Here is a 17,228-nt window from a genome sequence, read left to right as displayed (position 1 = left end):
CTGTGAAAAGTTATCTTAGAGATCTAAGAGAAAAAGAATTGCCCATGATAAGTCATCAACATATCTGCATTTTTATTTTAATGGTTATTCCTTGTGATAATGGCTTACTCAGAGGCATAAGCTATAGTATAATTACAATTTGGAATTTTATAATTATACAGAAATGTTATTTCGATCTACAGGAGTAGACAGTGTATGTAGAAGTCAGTAAGGTAAGTCTTCAGAAGTAAGACAAATTCTCCCTGTGCTCAATTCTGAGTATTAATTTTGCCCACTGGAGTAAACCTCTGCAGGCAAAGTCCTTAGCAGAAGGAGAGAGATTTGCAGGTTAAATAGAGCTTTAAAAGGAAACAGGACCTTAACAATAAAGAAAAGTTATGTTAAAACACTAGATGGTAAATCACTCTCTGCATGTAAATCCTTCTTCTTCCTGCAGTAAAGCTGGCATTGGTGAAATTTTTGAAGGCCACCAAGGACCTGTCACAGGAATCAATTGTCATATGGCAGTGGGTCCAATAGACTTTTCTCATCTCTTCGTCACATCATCATTTGACTGGACAGTGAAATTGTGGACCACAAAGGTAAGAAATCCAAGTTGGGCTGGGACAAGTAATTCTACTTGTGAAAATGCCGTTGTCAGAAATATTTTAATACTGTCTATCAAGTCCTAAGAACCAATTAATTGAAAGGCTATGGTTAGAATGAGCATAGTGATAGAATTGTAAGTAACATATATAGCTAGTGTAATAAATCTCAATCATATTTGCCCTGGAGCATACGTTGCCTTTTAGGGGGCCTTCATTTCAGTACTAACCCTAGTGCTGAGCTGTTTCACAAGACAAGGAGATGAGGATGTCTTGTACCCCCAGCCATCAAACAATCCATTCAGCACTCCCTGTGCAGGCTAAATTGCAAGGTTAATACTATGCACCGTGGTGGTGCAGGAGCAAGAACACTTTCCTCTGATGAAGCAACAGGGGAAGTGCAGATACAACTTAGTGCAATCAATATCACTTGTGAAATTCACTGCTGGAGGATGCTGTGATAGCCAAAAGGTATAAAATGTCCCAAGACATTAGACACTGGAAGCAGGAGGAAGTACATGCTGGAACTTACATTTCTGACCACCAGGGATTTGCTGCTGACTGCTCTATCTGGCTGTCTGTCCATGACCTCTTTCAAAGAGAGCAGCAGAACAGCAGAAATGACACAGTCCTGTGGAACTTTGAAACCCCAATACTCCATGGGCCAGACTAAACAGATGAACCTGATGTATCATACAGGCTGAGTGAAACAGGACAATGAGATGTAAAATCCTAACTGTATAAGTAATTTAACTTTATTTTTTTATACACCAGAGTAGAGAATTGCCTTCCAAATGTCAGGGTCCTGCCTTAACCCAGTTGATTTTATGTCTGCGTTTGGTTCACATCTTGAGCTGCACCCAGCAGAGTTCCCGTACTGGAAGCTGACCACAGTCAGGAAGTATCTCAGCATGTATTCCTCCAAGACATCAGGGCTTGGAGATGCTAGAACAGATGCACAGCAAATGTAAATATGAAAGTGATCAGAAGGGCTCATGTGACAGCCTTGTGGTGGAAAAGAAGCAGTTACCTAGATGGTAACTTGAATCAGCTTCCATAGCAGCTTCCCAATGCTTTTGTTAATGGCCTGATCCAATGTGTGTGCTAATTAACAGGTATCTTTTCCTAATCAGCAATGACCACAGCTGTTGGTTTTGTCTTGAGCATTACACTTCAGGAAACTCATAATGAGAAATTATTTACCTAATTCACATGTAATTTTATACATCACTAGACTCAGCCTTAACCAATGCAAAAGTAATCCAGAGAAGTGGACATGGGCAGGCTGGAATGGTCTGGGATGGTTCCTAGGTGGTAAACTTTAGAAAAGGCTGCAGGATAGCCAAGGGATGGGCAGCTTAGATGTTGGCTCACTGGGGCTAGATAGGCCATTTGGTGTGTGACACAAGGGAGTCCTGGGCAGTGGTGACTTCCCTTGGGAGCAAGGGAATGCTGAAGTTTCGTAAGGGGTGAAGAATTTGTGGGGAGTGCAGGGAAGATGAAAGGCAAGTATTGAATTCCAATCACACGTACAGAAAAGTCTTGGATTGGTATTTAGCTGTCAGCGTGAGGGTGAATATGGCAATAAGGGTCTCATTCATCTGCAGCTTAAATGAAATTGCATTAAGGGATAATAAAGCCTGATTTTTATTTTAAACTCTTGGGATTTTAGAAGTTACTAGTAACACTAACACAGCACATTTTGGGCACAAAGACGCTGCAGATAGTAATCCACATTTATCCTGGTGGAATATTTCAGTGCCAGAGTGGTGGGTCTGATTTTGTTCAAGAAAATCAGTTTTCAAAGAACCAAACCATTTAAATTTCTGATATCTATCAAGCTGTGGCTCATCTGGCAAGAGGGGCTTCCTGAGAAAGCTGTTTGACCGAGCTGGGCGAGCTGTGATGTGCATGTGACACACCACAGCACCGCTCAGAGCTGGAAGCTGCATTGCTGTTTTGGATCACTCACTTTCTTCTGGAGCAGGTTTGAGCAGCAGCTGCCCTGCCAGCCACTGCCGTGTGAAAAAACATTCTCTGAGACACTAGACAAGTTCTTGAATTGTGATGAATGTTTTCTTTTTCTCCCCATTCAACTGCATCAGAAGTTTATTTCCATATTGTCTGAATAATTTTTTTGGCTGGAGTTACTACATATTTAAGGCTCTCTTTGTTCAGTTCTCATAGTCTAGGCTCAGTCAATCGGTGGGCTCTGAAAAAAAAATAGTGAATTGATATAAAGTATTAAATGCTTCTGCTAGCTAACAAGATTTTAGTTGGAATTGATTTTTACCTTTAGTTTCTTATTTGTAAATTTAATCTCCCTATCAGCATCTAAAGCCATATTTTTTTCCTGCTTCTACCAGTGTTGTCTACTTAATCCTGTGCACATTATCCTCTTCGGTCATGAAATTCAATTCCTTTCTGTTTCACAGGTTCAGAGTCAATGTCCAATTGTAAAGTGAACCATGAAGGCTTTGTGTTTATATTGTCTATTGATGGTGTGTAGCATCCTGGGGTGCTTACAAGAAAGGCACTTTCATAGCAGGCATTTGACTGATGGATTGAAAGCACCGTCTCCCTTAAAAACTCTCGCTTTACATTTTATAATGTTTTTGTGGTTAACACATTTTCTAGCTAAAGGCAGTTCAACCAGGTGACTGGGAATAAGATTTTCACTAGCGGATGAATAAGCATTTTGTAAATAACACTAACACAAGGTTCATTTTATCATCCATCACATTAGCCAAAAATTAGATCCCTGTGTGAATGGCAAGCAACCTGAAGCAACAGGAAAAGAAACAGAATTTGCAAAGATAGTTAGTTACTTGATAACCATGGCATTACCTGGTTCCTGATGAAGTTAATAGGGCTTTCAACTTGAATTCATGCTACACCATGTGAGCAAGTCTTAGGTGCAGAGCTGTCAAAGGGAAATCCTGATGTGAAGTGTCTGTGGAGCTCTGCCCTTAATTAGGTAATGTTGGTATGATGCTTTGAAGAGGTAAAGTGCTAAGTGGAAATGCTAAGTGTTGTTAATTAATTAAACACTAATCCTCATGAATGAATAGCATGAGGTTAAATAATGAAATGTAAGTATTGTTATTATTACAGCAATTGCTGTTTGGAGAGCAAATTTTTTTATATTGTGTCAAGAGATGGAAGCTGTCTTGGAATTGTTAAAACATAGCAAAACATAAGCTGGTTTCAGCTAAAGCCTAGGAGATGTCCTGTTTGCTGCTAGGGGAGTTAATAAGGGTCTGGACAGAGAGCTGGATTCTGTTAGCTTTTTATCCTTCACATGCCTTCTTTAGCTCTTACCCTTCCACTGAGGGGACTAAAGACTAGTTTTCTCCTCTTGCACCTATGCCCAAGTCATGCTCAGATGGGCATAACTGTAATAACTCAGATGGAATAACTGTAATAACTCAGATGGAATAACTGTAACAACACTGCTGTATCCCCATCCATGCTTGTCTCCCTCTGCCTAATGTTTAAGTAGGGATAGTAATGCCAAAATCAGAAGGGGGCTCAGAGCTGAGCAGACTGGTAATAGGGCCACCACATAACCAGTAGTAGGGTCTAATGGAGCCAGAGGTCATGTGTGCCCTCAGTGGCAGACTATCCATTGTGTGTCTATGCTCAGTTTTGCTTTACTAGTACGTGCATCAATGGCAGTGCCTTTCTCGTCCCTCTCCTTTGTCTTTTTTGTTTCTTATGCTCCTCACATGCTGCTCTTCTCTTCTGGTGTGCTGTGCTGTTCCAGTCTGTTGAGCTTTTTTGAGAAACCATATTTTAAACAACAAACATTCCCATTTCTATGCTATGTGCCTTCACATACATCTCTGTACGCTGAGTATCTTATGCCCCTGTGCTTGTCAGCAACCTGAGTATGACCTAGTCCTTCTGTCTCTTGGAGCAAATTACTTTACCTGTCATACCTTCCTATCAGCATGTAACTTCAGACTTCACTGGTTTTCATTTGACCTAGAGTTGAACACCATCTCCTCCAAGATCCAGCTGAAGCCTACCTCTAGAAAAATGCAAAGAATCATGTGGTGGTGGTGGTGGTGGTGGTGGTGGTGTTCCTATAGGCAGGTACCTCTGCCCTTCCCCAGAAGCCTTGCTTGATGGGATCTGATCAGATCCTCTTCTAGACCAAATTTACTGTAATGGAAAAGGGTGTTGCAGAATGAACCAGAGCACTACTTGATGGTCACATTTGGCCCATATCTTCTCACATAGTCATGTAAGGCATTTTAGATGACTCTTCATATGAAGTTGGATCCTCCTGGATCTTTTATTATGTAGAGCTTTCACACTCTGGTTTCTTATGCAGCCACTGGAAAGAAGTAACAATACAGCATACATTGGACATCTCTTGGAGATAGCACCATTCCTGCCCACCACTGTCTATGCAGGAGCCCAAGTCTGGCAGAGGATCAGTGGCTGTAGCTTTTGGTGGCTTTCATGCATCTGGGCAGCCTCGGGCCATATCTAAACTGGCAGACATGTCAGCACTTTTGAGCTCCCAAGTCTGTCTTCTTATCCTGACTTCTCCCAAACCACTACCAGGAAGGAATCAGCCTCTTTATCCCATACCACATGCACATATACATAGGCGCCTTGATTTGCAGCCAGAATCCTGTGGAATCCTTTACTATTCCTCCCTCTGACTGGGAGGAATGTCTATCTCAAGGGACAATTTCACTCCTCTTATTTTGGATACCTGACTAGAATGGTCTCCCTCACTGATACATTATCACACAAAGCTCCTCCTTTTCTCTTTGATAAAAGTAATTAAAATTATTAATTTGATTGATCACTGTCCAAATGTTAATTTTATTTGATTACAGAGAATGACAAAGAGCGATAAAATAGCACGCTGGGATTTCATGGAAATGGTCTCTCTGTGGTGTGAGTTCAGAATTTTGAATTTGATCCAAAAACAAGGCAATGAATGAATTTGCTTCAGAGCACACTTTCTGTCAGAAGGCCAAGATGACTTGGGGAAGAGGGTGGAGTTGCCTGTTCAGACAGGATTTTTTAGGTTTTGCCCTTTACCTCTGGAGCCAGAGGTCTGGCTCTCATCCAGCTATTAAAAAAAAAAAAAAAGTATTTTCTAGGTAATTTTAAAGAGCAAAACCAAAGTGAAGTCAGGTGGCTTGAAATCAGTCCCAAGTTCTTCACTTGAAATACTTCTCATGATTTCAGTTGCCTGTGTAGCCATATTTGATAAGTGTTAGGAAAATATTCATCAGCTGGCCAACATACTTAATTTACTGACATGAAACACGGTGTTTTTTTGTGATACATTTTGTGAACAATGGCACACACACAAATAAAACATCTAAAATACTGAGTTTTAAAAACTCAGTGGGCTAAACTGTATTTCAGAAAACCCTAATATAAATCCAGCTGTAGCAGTGAAAGCTCTATTTGCACATGGAAAGCAGAATTGGATTTCAGGAGCTTATATAATCTGTTCAAAACAAAGCCATCATTCCTTTTTTCCCTGAAATCAAAATGCAAACCTCCCACTGACAGTTCTGTTGCAGAATTACACTGGAGGATCAAGCTCGCATGGAATAGTGAAGCATTTCAGGACAATTATCAGCATATAAAGCCCAGGACTTCTTCTCTAATGGAAATTTCTCCCACCTGCTTCAGGCAGCCATCCTTTTTCTGCCACGTGAAATACTTTTGTTATCAGTAAAAAAGAACGGGAGCTGTGTTCAAAGTCCTACAAGATGAAGTTGTCTTCAATAATAATTAGCCTCAAAACCATTGCTTGCTGACCCATGAAAGCTCTGCGGGCATCCTGGTGGCAGCAGCTACAAATCCTAATCTTGGCTGTTTAGCAGACAGTGCTGTAACATCAGGCTGTGTCAGCCATCCTGCAGTGCTCCTTGTGCTCCTGCTTCCTGGCAGCTGAACTGCAGCAGCAGGGTCACCCGAAAGCCTGGCAATTCGCTGAGCACGCACGCAAGGCTGGGCTGGTACCCTGCGATGAAGCAGCATTTTCCATTAAAAAGAAAAATTGAATTTTCAGGGGCCTCGTACTGAATGTTCCTGTCAGGATCACAGGGGTGGGACCCAACCAAACCGCAGCTACATTATCCCGCTCCTCTCCTCGCCTTGCAATTTGAGCCAAACTAGCTCTCTTTAACAACCTGGGGCCCGAAGCAGGGGGACAGTGCCCCTGACCCCAGCAGAGCTATGTGCAGGACCTCAGTGCGTGCCAGCGCCTCTCCTGCATGACAGGAAAGCACCAGTGCACCGATGCAGCTTCTTCCAAATCATATCTGTCACTCTCCAGCTCTGCTTCCTTGTCCCATCCCTATGTGGGATATAAGGGCATGACAACTGAAGGTAGAAGACCAAATCTGCCCTTCAGTGTTTCACTCTGTGTTTCCTCTGACCAAGATTTGGTGAGTCTTCCATCAACATGCTTTGCTTATCATTTTCAGCAAGTCCCTTAAGAGCTTCTCTGAAAAAGAATCCAGGAATATAGTAATATAAAGGCAGGAGTATGAACTACAGAAACTATGAATCAGTTTGCTAAGCAAGGACAGTAGGACTTTCTATAGTGTTTTGAGCTTCTTAAAAGAAATTGAGCCATTTTTAGAAGTAGGTAGAAACTCCAAAAGAAAACAATAGTATTTTTAAACAAATCTTTTGACACAAATGCATAGTTAGTAGTTTAGGAAAAAGTATTGTCTTTCTTACAGTGTGTTTTAGATAAGAGGTGGAAAACTTGATTAGCATTTAGCAATGAAGTCAGCAGGCGGAGGAAATACAGAACAAATGGCAGATACCTGTATAGGCTTTTCCAGTGTTGCTGTCTGCACTTGCCTCCAGTTTGATGTGGGTGAATGAAGCAGAGAATATTAAACCTCACAGAGTGGAAACCCATAGGCACAACTATTGTAATTGTGGAGTAAGAGGGGCTCCAGATTAGGAATTAAACTGGATGATCTAAAATGCAGAAAAAAGAATATACCAGCCTGGCCAGCAGGAACTAGGGATAAAAGTGAGATGGGGAACACTGTAAGCCAGTCTGCTTTACATACATTCTGATGTTTTTAAAGTTAATCCATTGCAAGCAAATATTTTAAATTACTTAAATTTACATTTGGTATATAATGCACATTTATATCAAACTCACTGAAAATAGTTCCTCAGCTAATATACAGTGGTAAAGAAGCATGCCATGCTTTCTGCTTTTTTTCTTCTTTAGAAAATAAAAATATCTTTTTCCATTGGGTAGGTGCAAAGGCATGGTAGAAGAGAACTTTGGAAGTAGAGCAGCACTGCCAGCATGTGTTGCACCTCTGCTGAGTACTTAAAGAGTTAAGAAGGATTAACCACATAAGGAGTTTACCTGTCAGTAAAACTAGCTTCCAGGCTATATCCACAGATTTCAAAAGCTCTGCTCTTTGAATTTCTGATGCTCTTAAAAGACAAGTGCTGTCTGACTTTCCAAGTTCTTTTATTCTTTCTTCATACCATAGTATTAGACATTAAGATCAGTTCTCATTAAAACCACCTGTGCCAATCATTAAACCTTTTTTCCTTTGCTTCCTACTTTTATGCTCACTTGTGGCGCTTTGACTTTGAAGGAAACCACAAATATGTAATCATCAGGTTATCTCCAGACTTGGTCTGCTCTCATAGCCCCTTTCCTTTCACTCTTACCTTTGTCCCCTCCTCTATCCATAATAATTCCCACATGTTTATGCAAAAATATTGGACTTTCTTTTATTACTAACAATTAAGAAAGGCAACAGTTTTGGTATCTCTACAAGAGCAATACTTTCTACAAGTGAACATTTTCTGCTTTGTCTGTCTGCGACTTTTAGAATGCCAAAGCCCTATCAGTGTAACAACACTACAGCACTTGAACGAAAGGGTTGTGAAGAGTGTAGGGATCATTTCCACACTCATTTCTTTCCTCCTGTTGCTACTGAGTCTAAAACTTAAGCCTGTTATCTTGCCAATCAAGTCAGTTTAGACTGCAGTTAGTCAGTGACCTAGTAGTTATCTGACAGTGACACAACATACAGATAGGTCACAGCCCAGTGAAATGTTCTTTGAGTGCCAGTGGATCTGGAATCCAGCACTGAAACTGGCTGCCAGAAGGAATTTCAAGGCAGGTAAAAAGGACTTTGTGACGCAGTTTGGGGTACCTCAGTTTGCCAGTGACATTGGGTGGCTAAAGCTGAACATGACCCTGTTGCTTTCCCATTGCTGTCCTTTGAAGGTCTGGCTAGTCCTGGAAAAGGTGGAGCAGGCTACAGGTTGTGAGTTGTATAGGACTAGGGTCTGTAGGATAATGATACCCTTTGTGGAGAATGCAGACAGGCTTTGCTGAGCCACCAGGGATGTACCTGTAACTACTGCCTCTGATTTATGACATCTAGTAACATTTCCCGGGAATGCTGTAACTTTTAAAAATAAGCATAAACTGAATTAAGTCAAGGCCCACAAGTATAGCATCCAAGCAGGAGCTATTGGATAATCCTAGATCACTGTAACTATTAGAAAACAGATTTGGGAGAAACATGGTAGTCCAGAACTGGCAAAATTCCTGTGGAGATCAGTCAGTCTGAATGAAAACCAGGTTCTCTTTGACTCCATGCAAACAAAAAGAGAACATGAAGGCTTACAAGAGCAGCAGAGCCTTATACAGAGCAGAGGACTGAGCTCCTCGCCGTAAGAGGTATGGACAAGTAACCCTAAACAGCTAATAGCTGCTCTCCCAGGAAGGACACTGTTGAAGGGGGAAAGGTCAAGACCAGAGTAGAGTCAATTTGATGAGTATTTCACTCAAAATTCCCAGCAGCTTTTATTTTCTGCTATGCTTTCTGCATGTTTTGAGTTGGCCTGGTTAAGTGGCACCATCAGAAGGGAAATGAGCCTGGATTCAGCAAAATATTGAGGTCTCTTTCAACATGGAGAAGATTGGGCCTACAAAACACTGGACAAGCTCAGATCCTATCCTGAGCAGAAGTTCCACAAGCTGTGCCCTGTCCCAGTCTCTTTCACATCATCTAGTCAGTATGACACTGCAACACTCTTAAAGAAAGACAGAAGATTGTACCTTGCCTGTGTGTTATTTCTGTCTTTCTTTGACATCATTTTGCATGTTGTGGTTTCGGGATTTTTTTAATCTATAAAGACTATAGAACACTTGTCTCACAGGGACCAAGTTCATAGAATCATAGAACGGTTTGGGTTGAAGGTCTGTAAAGATCATCTCATTCCCAACTCCTATTCCCTGTTTTGTTCAAGGGCCAAACCGAAGAACAGACACTGCTCAGGATCACTCTGGCTCTGCTCTTTCCAAGTGCCTGAAAGCCTGAGCTTGAGCCTAAACAAACAGCATTAGCTTGTTCAGAAAGTTTCTATGCCAAGGACTAATGAATCTATCATATTTGCTGTGCACCTAGAGAACAAATTCAGCTTGAATCAACTTGCAAGTAGTGCCCAATACTGATGGCTGTTGTGAATATGGTGAGAGCCAGAAGTACGGTGTTTGGCTTATCACCTTTAGAATAGAAGACAACTGAGTAGAAAGAAAGAAGTGGAGACAGCAGAGTGTGTGGTGTCACCACACATCTGTACTGCTGAAGGTACAGTCTAGGAAAGTACCTTTAAGAGGAGCAGGCACCCACAGAAATTGTGGCAACATGCAAAAAAATGCTCGTTTCATGAAATGGGCAAAGCCAGTAGTTTTTTCCATGGCTTTTTAGAAGTCAGATGCTAGTTAAAACCTGTGTATATGTATACATTCCTTTATATGGATAATTAGCTACTTCATGTGTGGCGCCTCATGGATTAAAGAAAATTCTATGCAAATAAGTGGAATAGACTGGACAAATTTATATGTGTAAAAAAACCCCTCTTTTATATAAAAGTGTAGAATTTATTTAGGTGAGTTTCTTATTTCATAGACAAGACTTACTTCCTAGACAGCCAATGGGTACATAAAATATTCACTCTTCATTGTCCTCTTAAACAGTGACTCTAAACAAACACTGAGGATAAATGATTGATAACATATTTAAAGAAATGAGAAAAAACCCATATATCTTGGAATTGACTTTTTGCTTTTTCCACTAAATGCTCAAATCATGTCCTTTTGGAATCAATGGCAAAACTCCATTGATTTCTAGGGAGGGCCATATTTTCACCCTACAGTCTTCGTTTTCAGTAATAAGTAGATTTGGCCCGAGTTTTTCTGGAGATACTGCTTTAAACTATTTCTTCTGTTCTATAGAATAACAGAGTGGGTTGATATTTAAGAATGAAAGCTCATCAAGTTTAAATTTCATTTTTTTTATAATAATAGCCATATGCTAGTTATGGATTGTGTAGGTCTGAAGTTTTGGTAATTTAAAACTGCTTTAAAGTGACCTTTACATGGTTCCACATTTCAACATTTTCTAGAAGCAATCAGTAGAGGTTCTTACTCCTAAATTTTTGCATTACAAGATCTGCAGGCCTGGGCCCATAGTAAGGAAGCAGGCTGGCAGTAAGGAAGTCCTGTGAACATTTATACACACACCTAAACTCAGAAATGGAGCCTTCACAATGAAATCGACATAACTGCTCTCAGACCAGGATGAAATGTCAACTTTTAAAAAGGCCAGTTGTTTTTAGTATTGGAGACAGGACATGAAGCAAGATGGACCATATGCAGTTGTTGTGTTCTTCTCTGGTTAAACAGTGCAAGAAGACACGACAGTATGGGAAATACTTTCTCCTTTTTCACTGGCAGCTAGTCAAGCTGGAAGGACAGTGATACTGAGGGCAGTATGAAGGTGTAGCTCAGCTCCTCTACCACTGCCTGATTTCCCAACCACACAGCAGCTCATCTTGCCTTTTGGTTAGGCTGTTCACAATGCTGCAATTTCTTATTTCTTTGCAGTGCTCCATGCCCTATTCTGCTCCATTAATTTGTGTGTCCATTCCTTGCATGTCTGAGATCTTTCTCAAAAGCCGTATAATTCCTGTTGTCCACACTTTCCCTCTGACTTTCTATCTGTCTGAATATATCCACTGTTACAGTAAAGACATTTCATTTTCAGTATTTGAGGTTTTCACCTCCAATCCCAGCACCTTGAAAGTGTTTTCATTTTGATAACAGAGAAACAGAGGCACATCAGCTAAAGCTATTTCCCAGAGACTACACAACATGTGTACAGCAAGATATAGACTAGCACCAAATCTCCTGACCCTTCCGTCTAATGCCTTGGTCTTTAGGCATGAAGTAGAAAATAACGTAACAGAACTAAAAAAAAAAAAAAACATTTAAAAAGCACCATGCTCAAGATCAAAACAAGTTTTGATATGCTGACAAAAAGGAAATGCTGATTGAAATCTGCCCTTGATTGATTGATACCTTAATAGGCCCTTAACTTCTGTGGAATTTTGTTACTTCTCCCATGACATTAAATGTTAAAGTGCTATATGTGCAGCGCTTTTTCCATATATAAGTATAAGAAAAATACCATCCATCTAAGAGTTGACCAGATGGTTTTTTTTTTTTTTTTTCTCTTTTGGTATACTTCTATCTTCAATGCCCACCAGGATTTATACACTTGATATATTTGAACCTAAATTAGATGTTTTCAGTGAAAATCCAGCATTGGGAATCCATGTAGCTCTTTCTAAACACTATTTCCTAGCTCACAGTTGTGAACATTTACTTTGAAATTTCCTATGAAATACCTCTGCCTCTTCAAAAGTTTGGTGTTCATTTGGCCCTAAACCCTGGAAAAGCTTAGCACAGGCTAAGTAATTCCATTAACAAATGTAAGTAACTCCACTGATAATACAGTAAGCAGACACATATGTGACACATAGGAGAAAAAGACCTTCTTCAGGAATGAAAATATTTTTTTGTAATGTTTTCATTTTCTTTTGCAAAACTCCAGCTCAGGAAAAGAAATTAAAATGTTGTACAAATTCGTGATAATAAGGTCAAGCTCTGATTTCATTTCATTGTTACACAAAACGTTTGCTAGTCTTAAGAAATGGACAAAACCCATTAGGTCAGTTACGAAAATTTGAGACCCTGTCCTGTAATCAAAACATCTTTTATTAATTCAAGCAGAGGAAAACCCAGCCTCTGGAATGTATGTATTTTCCCTATGTATTTTCAGCATGTTTTCAAATGACAGAGTAACATAATTAAACCTCTGAATACTTCCAGTAATTTTTTGTGATACCTGTGGAGGCCAGAAATATTACAGAACTGTTTACAGTACAGTGCTGCAACAGCAACACACCACACCAATACCGACTGCATTATCACTTTAAATGAATAATATTAATTAGAGGGGAAAGCCATATAATAATTGCAATTGGTCACTCCACTTTTTGGAAAAATAACGCACAGCGATGCATTGAGGCACTCCGGACAATGGATTTTTTTTTTGTAAAATGCACGAGGGTGCACTCCAGAGGGACACAACCGAGATGTTTTGCGTGTGCGACCTGGACATTTCCACGGCTCGCTCAGTGATGCTGCATTTCCCGGGACAGCGGAGAGACCGGGGGCGACCGTCCCGCCGGGCCGCGCTCGCCGGGGACGCGGCAGGGAACAGCAGGAGGAGGGAGGCACTCGGGGAGACCCTCGGAGAAGTCCCATTGTTTAGATTTCTGTCATAAGCCATGAGAATACTTAATTTCTTTCATCTCTGGAGTTTTCATTATCATTCAAATTTCATTTTCCATTAATTGATCGGGGATTAGCGAAGCCATTATGCAAAAATTAAAGACAAGCCAGATGCGATGAATAATTCATGAGGGACAATTACACTTTATTCCTGGTGTACTTCCTAACTTCCCTCCGACTCCCCGCCTGCCGCAGATGACAGCCTCCCTCCCTCCCTCCCTGCGGAGCGCGCCGGGCGCGGGTGCGCTGCCGCCGCCCGCCGCTAGGTGTCAGGCGCCGCCCGCGGTGCGCGGGGGGCCGCTGAGGCGCCGCGCCGCTCCCGCCGCTCTCACGATCCTTATCGGAGCCTCCGCCGGCGCGCCGCGCTCGGGCGGGAGCGGTGTCCGCGCCCGCCGCCGCCCGCACCGCCCCCCGCACCCCCTGCCGCCGCCGGGGTGCCGGCCGGCGGCGGGAGCGGGCGCTCTCCCCGCCCCGTCATCCGCGCGTCCCACACCCCTCACTCACACCGGGCATCTCATTTATCCCACCGGACAGTCGTTGCCCCATTAAAGCGCAGTCCCGCCCTTCGCGGAGGACCTTTCATCTGGGGAAGTTTTATGACACTTTGTAAATGTGCAAAGTTTTTAATTAGACTCGCCAGACAGCCCCAGGCAGCACTAGCGCCACGAAGTCTTCATGCCGCTCTCTGCTTTACAGCACAACAAGCCGCTCTACTCCTTTGAAGACAATGCCGACTATGTCTACGATGTCATGTGGTCGCCAGTGCATCCCGCGCTCTTCGCCTGCGTGGACGGGATGGGGCGCCTGGATCTGTGGAACCTGAATAACGACACCGAGGTGAGGCGGCTCGGCGGCGGTGCGAGGGCGCGGGCGGGCGGGCAGCGGGGCGCCGGGCGAGACCTTAACCCTGCGAGGGCCGGCGCTGCGGGCACCCCGGCCGCGCTCCCCGCCGGGGCTCCGAGGGGCGCCGCGCTCCCTCGGGGCGGGCACAGCCCGGCGTCGGGGCGGGGAGGGGACGGGAGGGCAGGTCCCGCTGCCGGGGGCGCCCGCCCGTCCCCCTCCGCCGTCCCTCCTTCCCTCCCGCCCGCCTCCCCTGCGGCGGGGCTGGTGCGCTCCGTACCTGTCGGGGGCGGAGGGCCGGCTCCGGCACCCCCGGCACAAAGCCAGCGCAATTAAGTGCCGCGGTGCCGGCTCGGGGAGGAGGCTCCTTCCCCTCTGTTATTTTAAGATGTACTTTTAAACCGCGCCCGTTCTGTAGGTTTGGGTTTTTTTTTATTCCCTCGCCCCATTTCTGACTCTCCCAAGAGCCAGGTTTGAGATTCCGGCCCAAACCCAGGGGGTCACACCTTGGCAGCCCGGCCACGCCGCCACTGACGCCAGCGGGGACTGGGCTCCTGTTGGACTGGGAGGCTTCCCCCCCTCTGAATTTATTCTCCTCTGCGCCACATTCTCTGGGGACTGTAACTTGGAAGCCCCCAGGACCAGAAACCAAGCGTGTGCCCCTACATCTCCCCTCACATCCTCCCTTTGAGTCGCTGGGTACCCTGCTGCAGTCTTTAAAAGCACAGTGTATCTCTCAAACATGTTATTCATGAGGGCTTTACACCCTCACCCTTTCTTGTGTTTAAATTTTACTGTGGAACTTAAAGGTAAAAATGCAAATAACTACCTTTTCTTTTCACCGCTATTAGCTAAAAAGTGGGGACCATTGGAAAGGAGAGGTCTCGCCTTTGAGTTTCACTGGTGAGAAAGGATTAATCAGAGCACTGTTAATAAAGATTGAGATTGATAAACACTGTGTTTTTTTAAAAAAAGTATCTTCCTAAATATGCCAAACCTCGGGTTTTTCCTCTTAGTATTTCAAAGTTTTAAAAACACCAGAGGCTTAAATTGATACCATTTTATCTGGATTTGAGTTTTACCCTGAAATGATTTTCAGAAAACCTATCATCACCTGAGGTCAGTCTTAGATGGCCAGTAATCAGTTTCAAGCACAAAAATTGAAGTATTTTTCCACACACTAAGTCTTCCTTGTTTTTACTCAATGCAATGTAAAACTAAGAACAGACTATAAAAAAATAAAAGGCCCCATATTAGCTGGCGAGTTTCTTTTTATGTCCCAAAAAGAGAAAACAGAAGAGCAAGCAGCAGTATTTTCCTCCTTATACCCTATTTTTAATTAATATTTTTTTAAGATTAGTTGGATCATTAATACACCTTCCACATAAACCTGCTATGCTTTTCAGTCAGAGTAAAATATGGGCGCAGTTTATGGCTTCCAGTGAGTGGTGCTTGCCATAAATAAGCACGGACAGGTAAGAGGAACCAGCACCAGGCACTGCACTGTCAAGGGGAGCAGTGAGGCCTTTTGAAGTGCTCTGAGCAGGAAGCAGTGCAGCCTTTTTAATTAGAGCACATACAGCTGGAGGATATTCAGGAGGAGTCTCCTAAGAATTTATTTTGGGAAGGGAGGGACATATCCTTCAGGTGTTCTCATTAATGCAGGCTTAAACACAGAGCATAAAACCCAGCATTCTGAGAAGAAAAAATAAACCTTCCCCCCCAAGTACCAGGGCTGAAATTGAAATCAACTGATGTTTTGCCATTTTACTCAAGGAGACCATAATTTCTTTCCAAAAAATTAGTCTGGACTGCTTGATCCCATTCCCATCAATAATAAAGCTGTACGTAGCAAACCGCTGCTGCTTTCAGTGTGTTTACATATAAATATATATGAACATCAAAAAAAATAATTAATTTCAAGCTTCATCCTGCTTTTATTCTGCATGCAAGGCCACCCCCTGATTTCACAAATTATTTCCGTTCTGAGAGGTCAAAATCAGCTCTCATGTAAGGATCAGACTGGAATTATTTCCATGGTATCTGAGCTTTGTGTTTTTATGATGATCAAATTTGGGTCTCTGGACACAGAAATATAATTTGCTTTCCTTACTGAGTAGTGATGAAACAAATAAAAAAATCAGTATAAATGATAAACTGGCAGATTCTGAATAGATGTGAAATTTTGTTATGCAGGAGAAGCCACAAAAATATCTCTGGAAGAGAGAACTGCAAACAGTTCTGAGCATCGTAAATGAAAGTGATCGTTGTTTACTTTTACCCTCTATCTGGTAGATCATAATTAGCTAATAATTTTCCAGATTTCTGTAATTGATTATGCTGTTTAAGTCTGCACAGCTAAGAAAAACTCCTTGTCAGCACTTCTGCCTTTGTAATAAGAGATCTTGAAACACCTATTTTTTAGATCGTTATTACTTTTAGATGTCAGATATGTGATGTCAAAGTATTTCTGAAGACAGTAAAAATGACAAGTCTATTACTGTGTTTAACTGCTAGCTATTGATAAAAATCTCTGTAAGAAGCAGATGTGATTGTTATTAATGAGTCCTGGCTTTGTTTAATTTGGGAAATAAGCCACATTAATATTTAGGTATCATTTTGAAAATCAATTAAGGAAACACGTGGGTTTAGTTACAATATGCTACCTTCAAATTTTTGAATCGCAGCAGAGTTTCCACTCGTGTTGCTCTCGGTAATTATTAAAAATGTTTTTCCTGAGAGCTAGATGCTTTCTGACCAAATAACTTAGATCATTGGACTGTACCAAGGCTTTAATCAGTGTAACAATTATTTTCAAAATCTCACTGCAAAGTTGCAAGGTTATTGGTGTACTTCATGTTTATTTCTGCATATCAGAAATTATTTTTGTAATAGTAAGGAAAATCATCACATTTTATTTTATATCTGATAAATGCATATTTTTAGAAAAGTCAAAAAGAAAAAGATCACTACTCCATCATTCTTTTGCAAACTGAATATTATTTTTATGGATCAGTGTAGTGAGGTTTGCAAAAAGCTTCAGGATAGCAAATGCTGATTTATTACTGATGTATCCGTAACATTTATTTTTTATCAAGATTGGAGAAGATCTCTTCGTA

The 17,228-nt window shown here is 42.0% G+C and overlaps 1 protein-coding gene across 8 annotated transcripts in view; it reads left to right on the top strand.

Moving 5' to 3' along the window:
- DYNC1I1 (dynein cytoplasmic 1 intermediate chain 1) overlaps positions 1 to 17,228 on the top strand; it is a 183,967-nt gene that overhangs the window by 145,552 nt on the left and 21,187 nt on the right. For all 8 annotated transcript variants that reach the window (XM_021538381.3, XM_021538378.3, XM_021538382.3 and 5 more), the window contains 2 exons: positions 437 to 581; positions 13,966 to 14,106. In XM_021538381.3, coding sequence (XP_021394056.1) covers positions 437 to 581; positions 13,966 to 14,106 — 286 coding nt within the window. The remainder of the gene's footprint in view (positions 1 to 436; positions 582 to 13,965; positions 14,107 to 17,228) is intronic.

The sequence above is a fragment of the Lonchura striata genome, chromosome 1 (assembly GCF_046129695.1).
Source record: "Lonchura striata isolate bLonStr1 chromosome 1, bLonStr1.mat, whole genome shotgun sequence".
Taxonomy (NCBI): domain Eukaryota; kingdom Metazoa; phylum Chordata; class Aves; order Passeriformes; family Estrildidae; genus Lonchura; species Lonchura striata.
The sequence above is the reverse complement of the archived record's forward strand: the minus strand, read 5'-3'. Positions and strand labels throughout refer to the sequence as shown.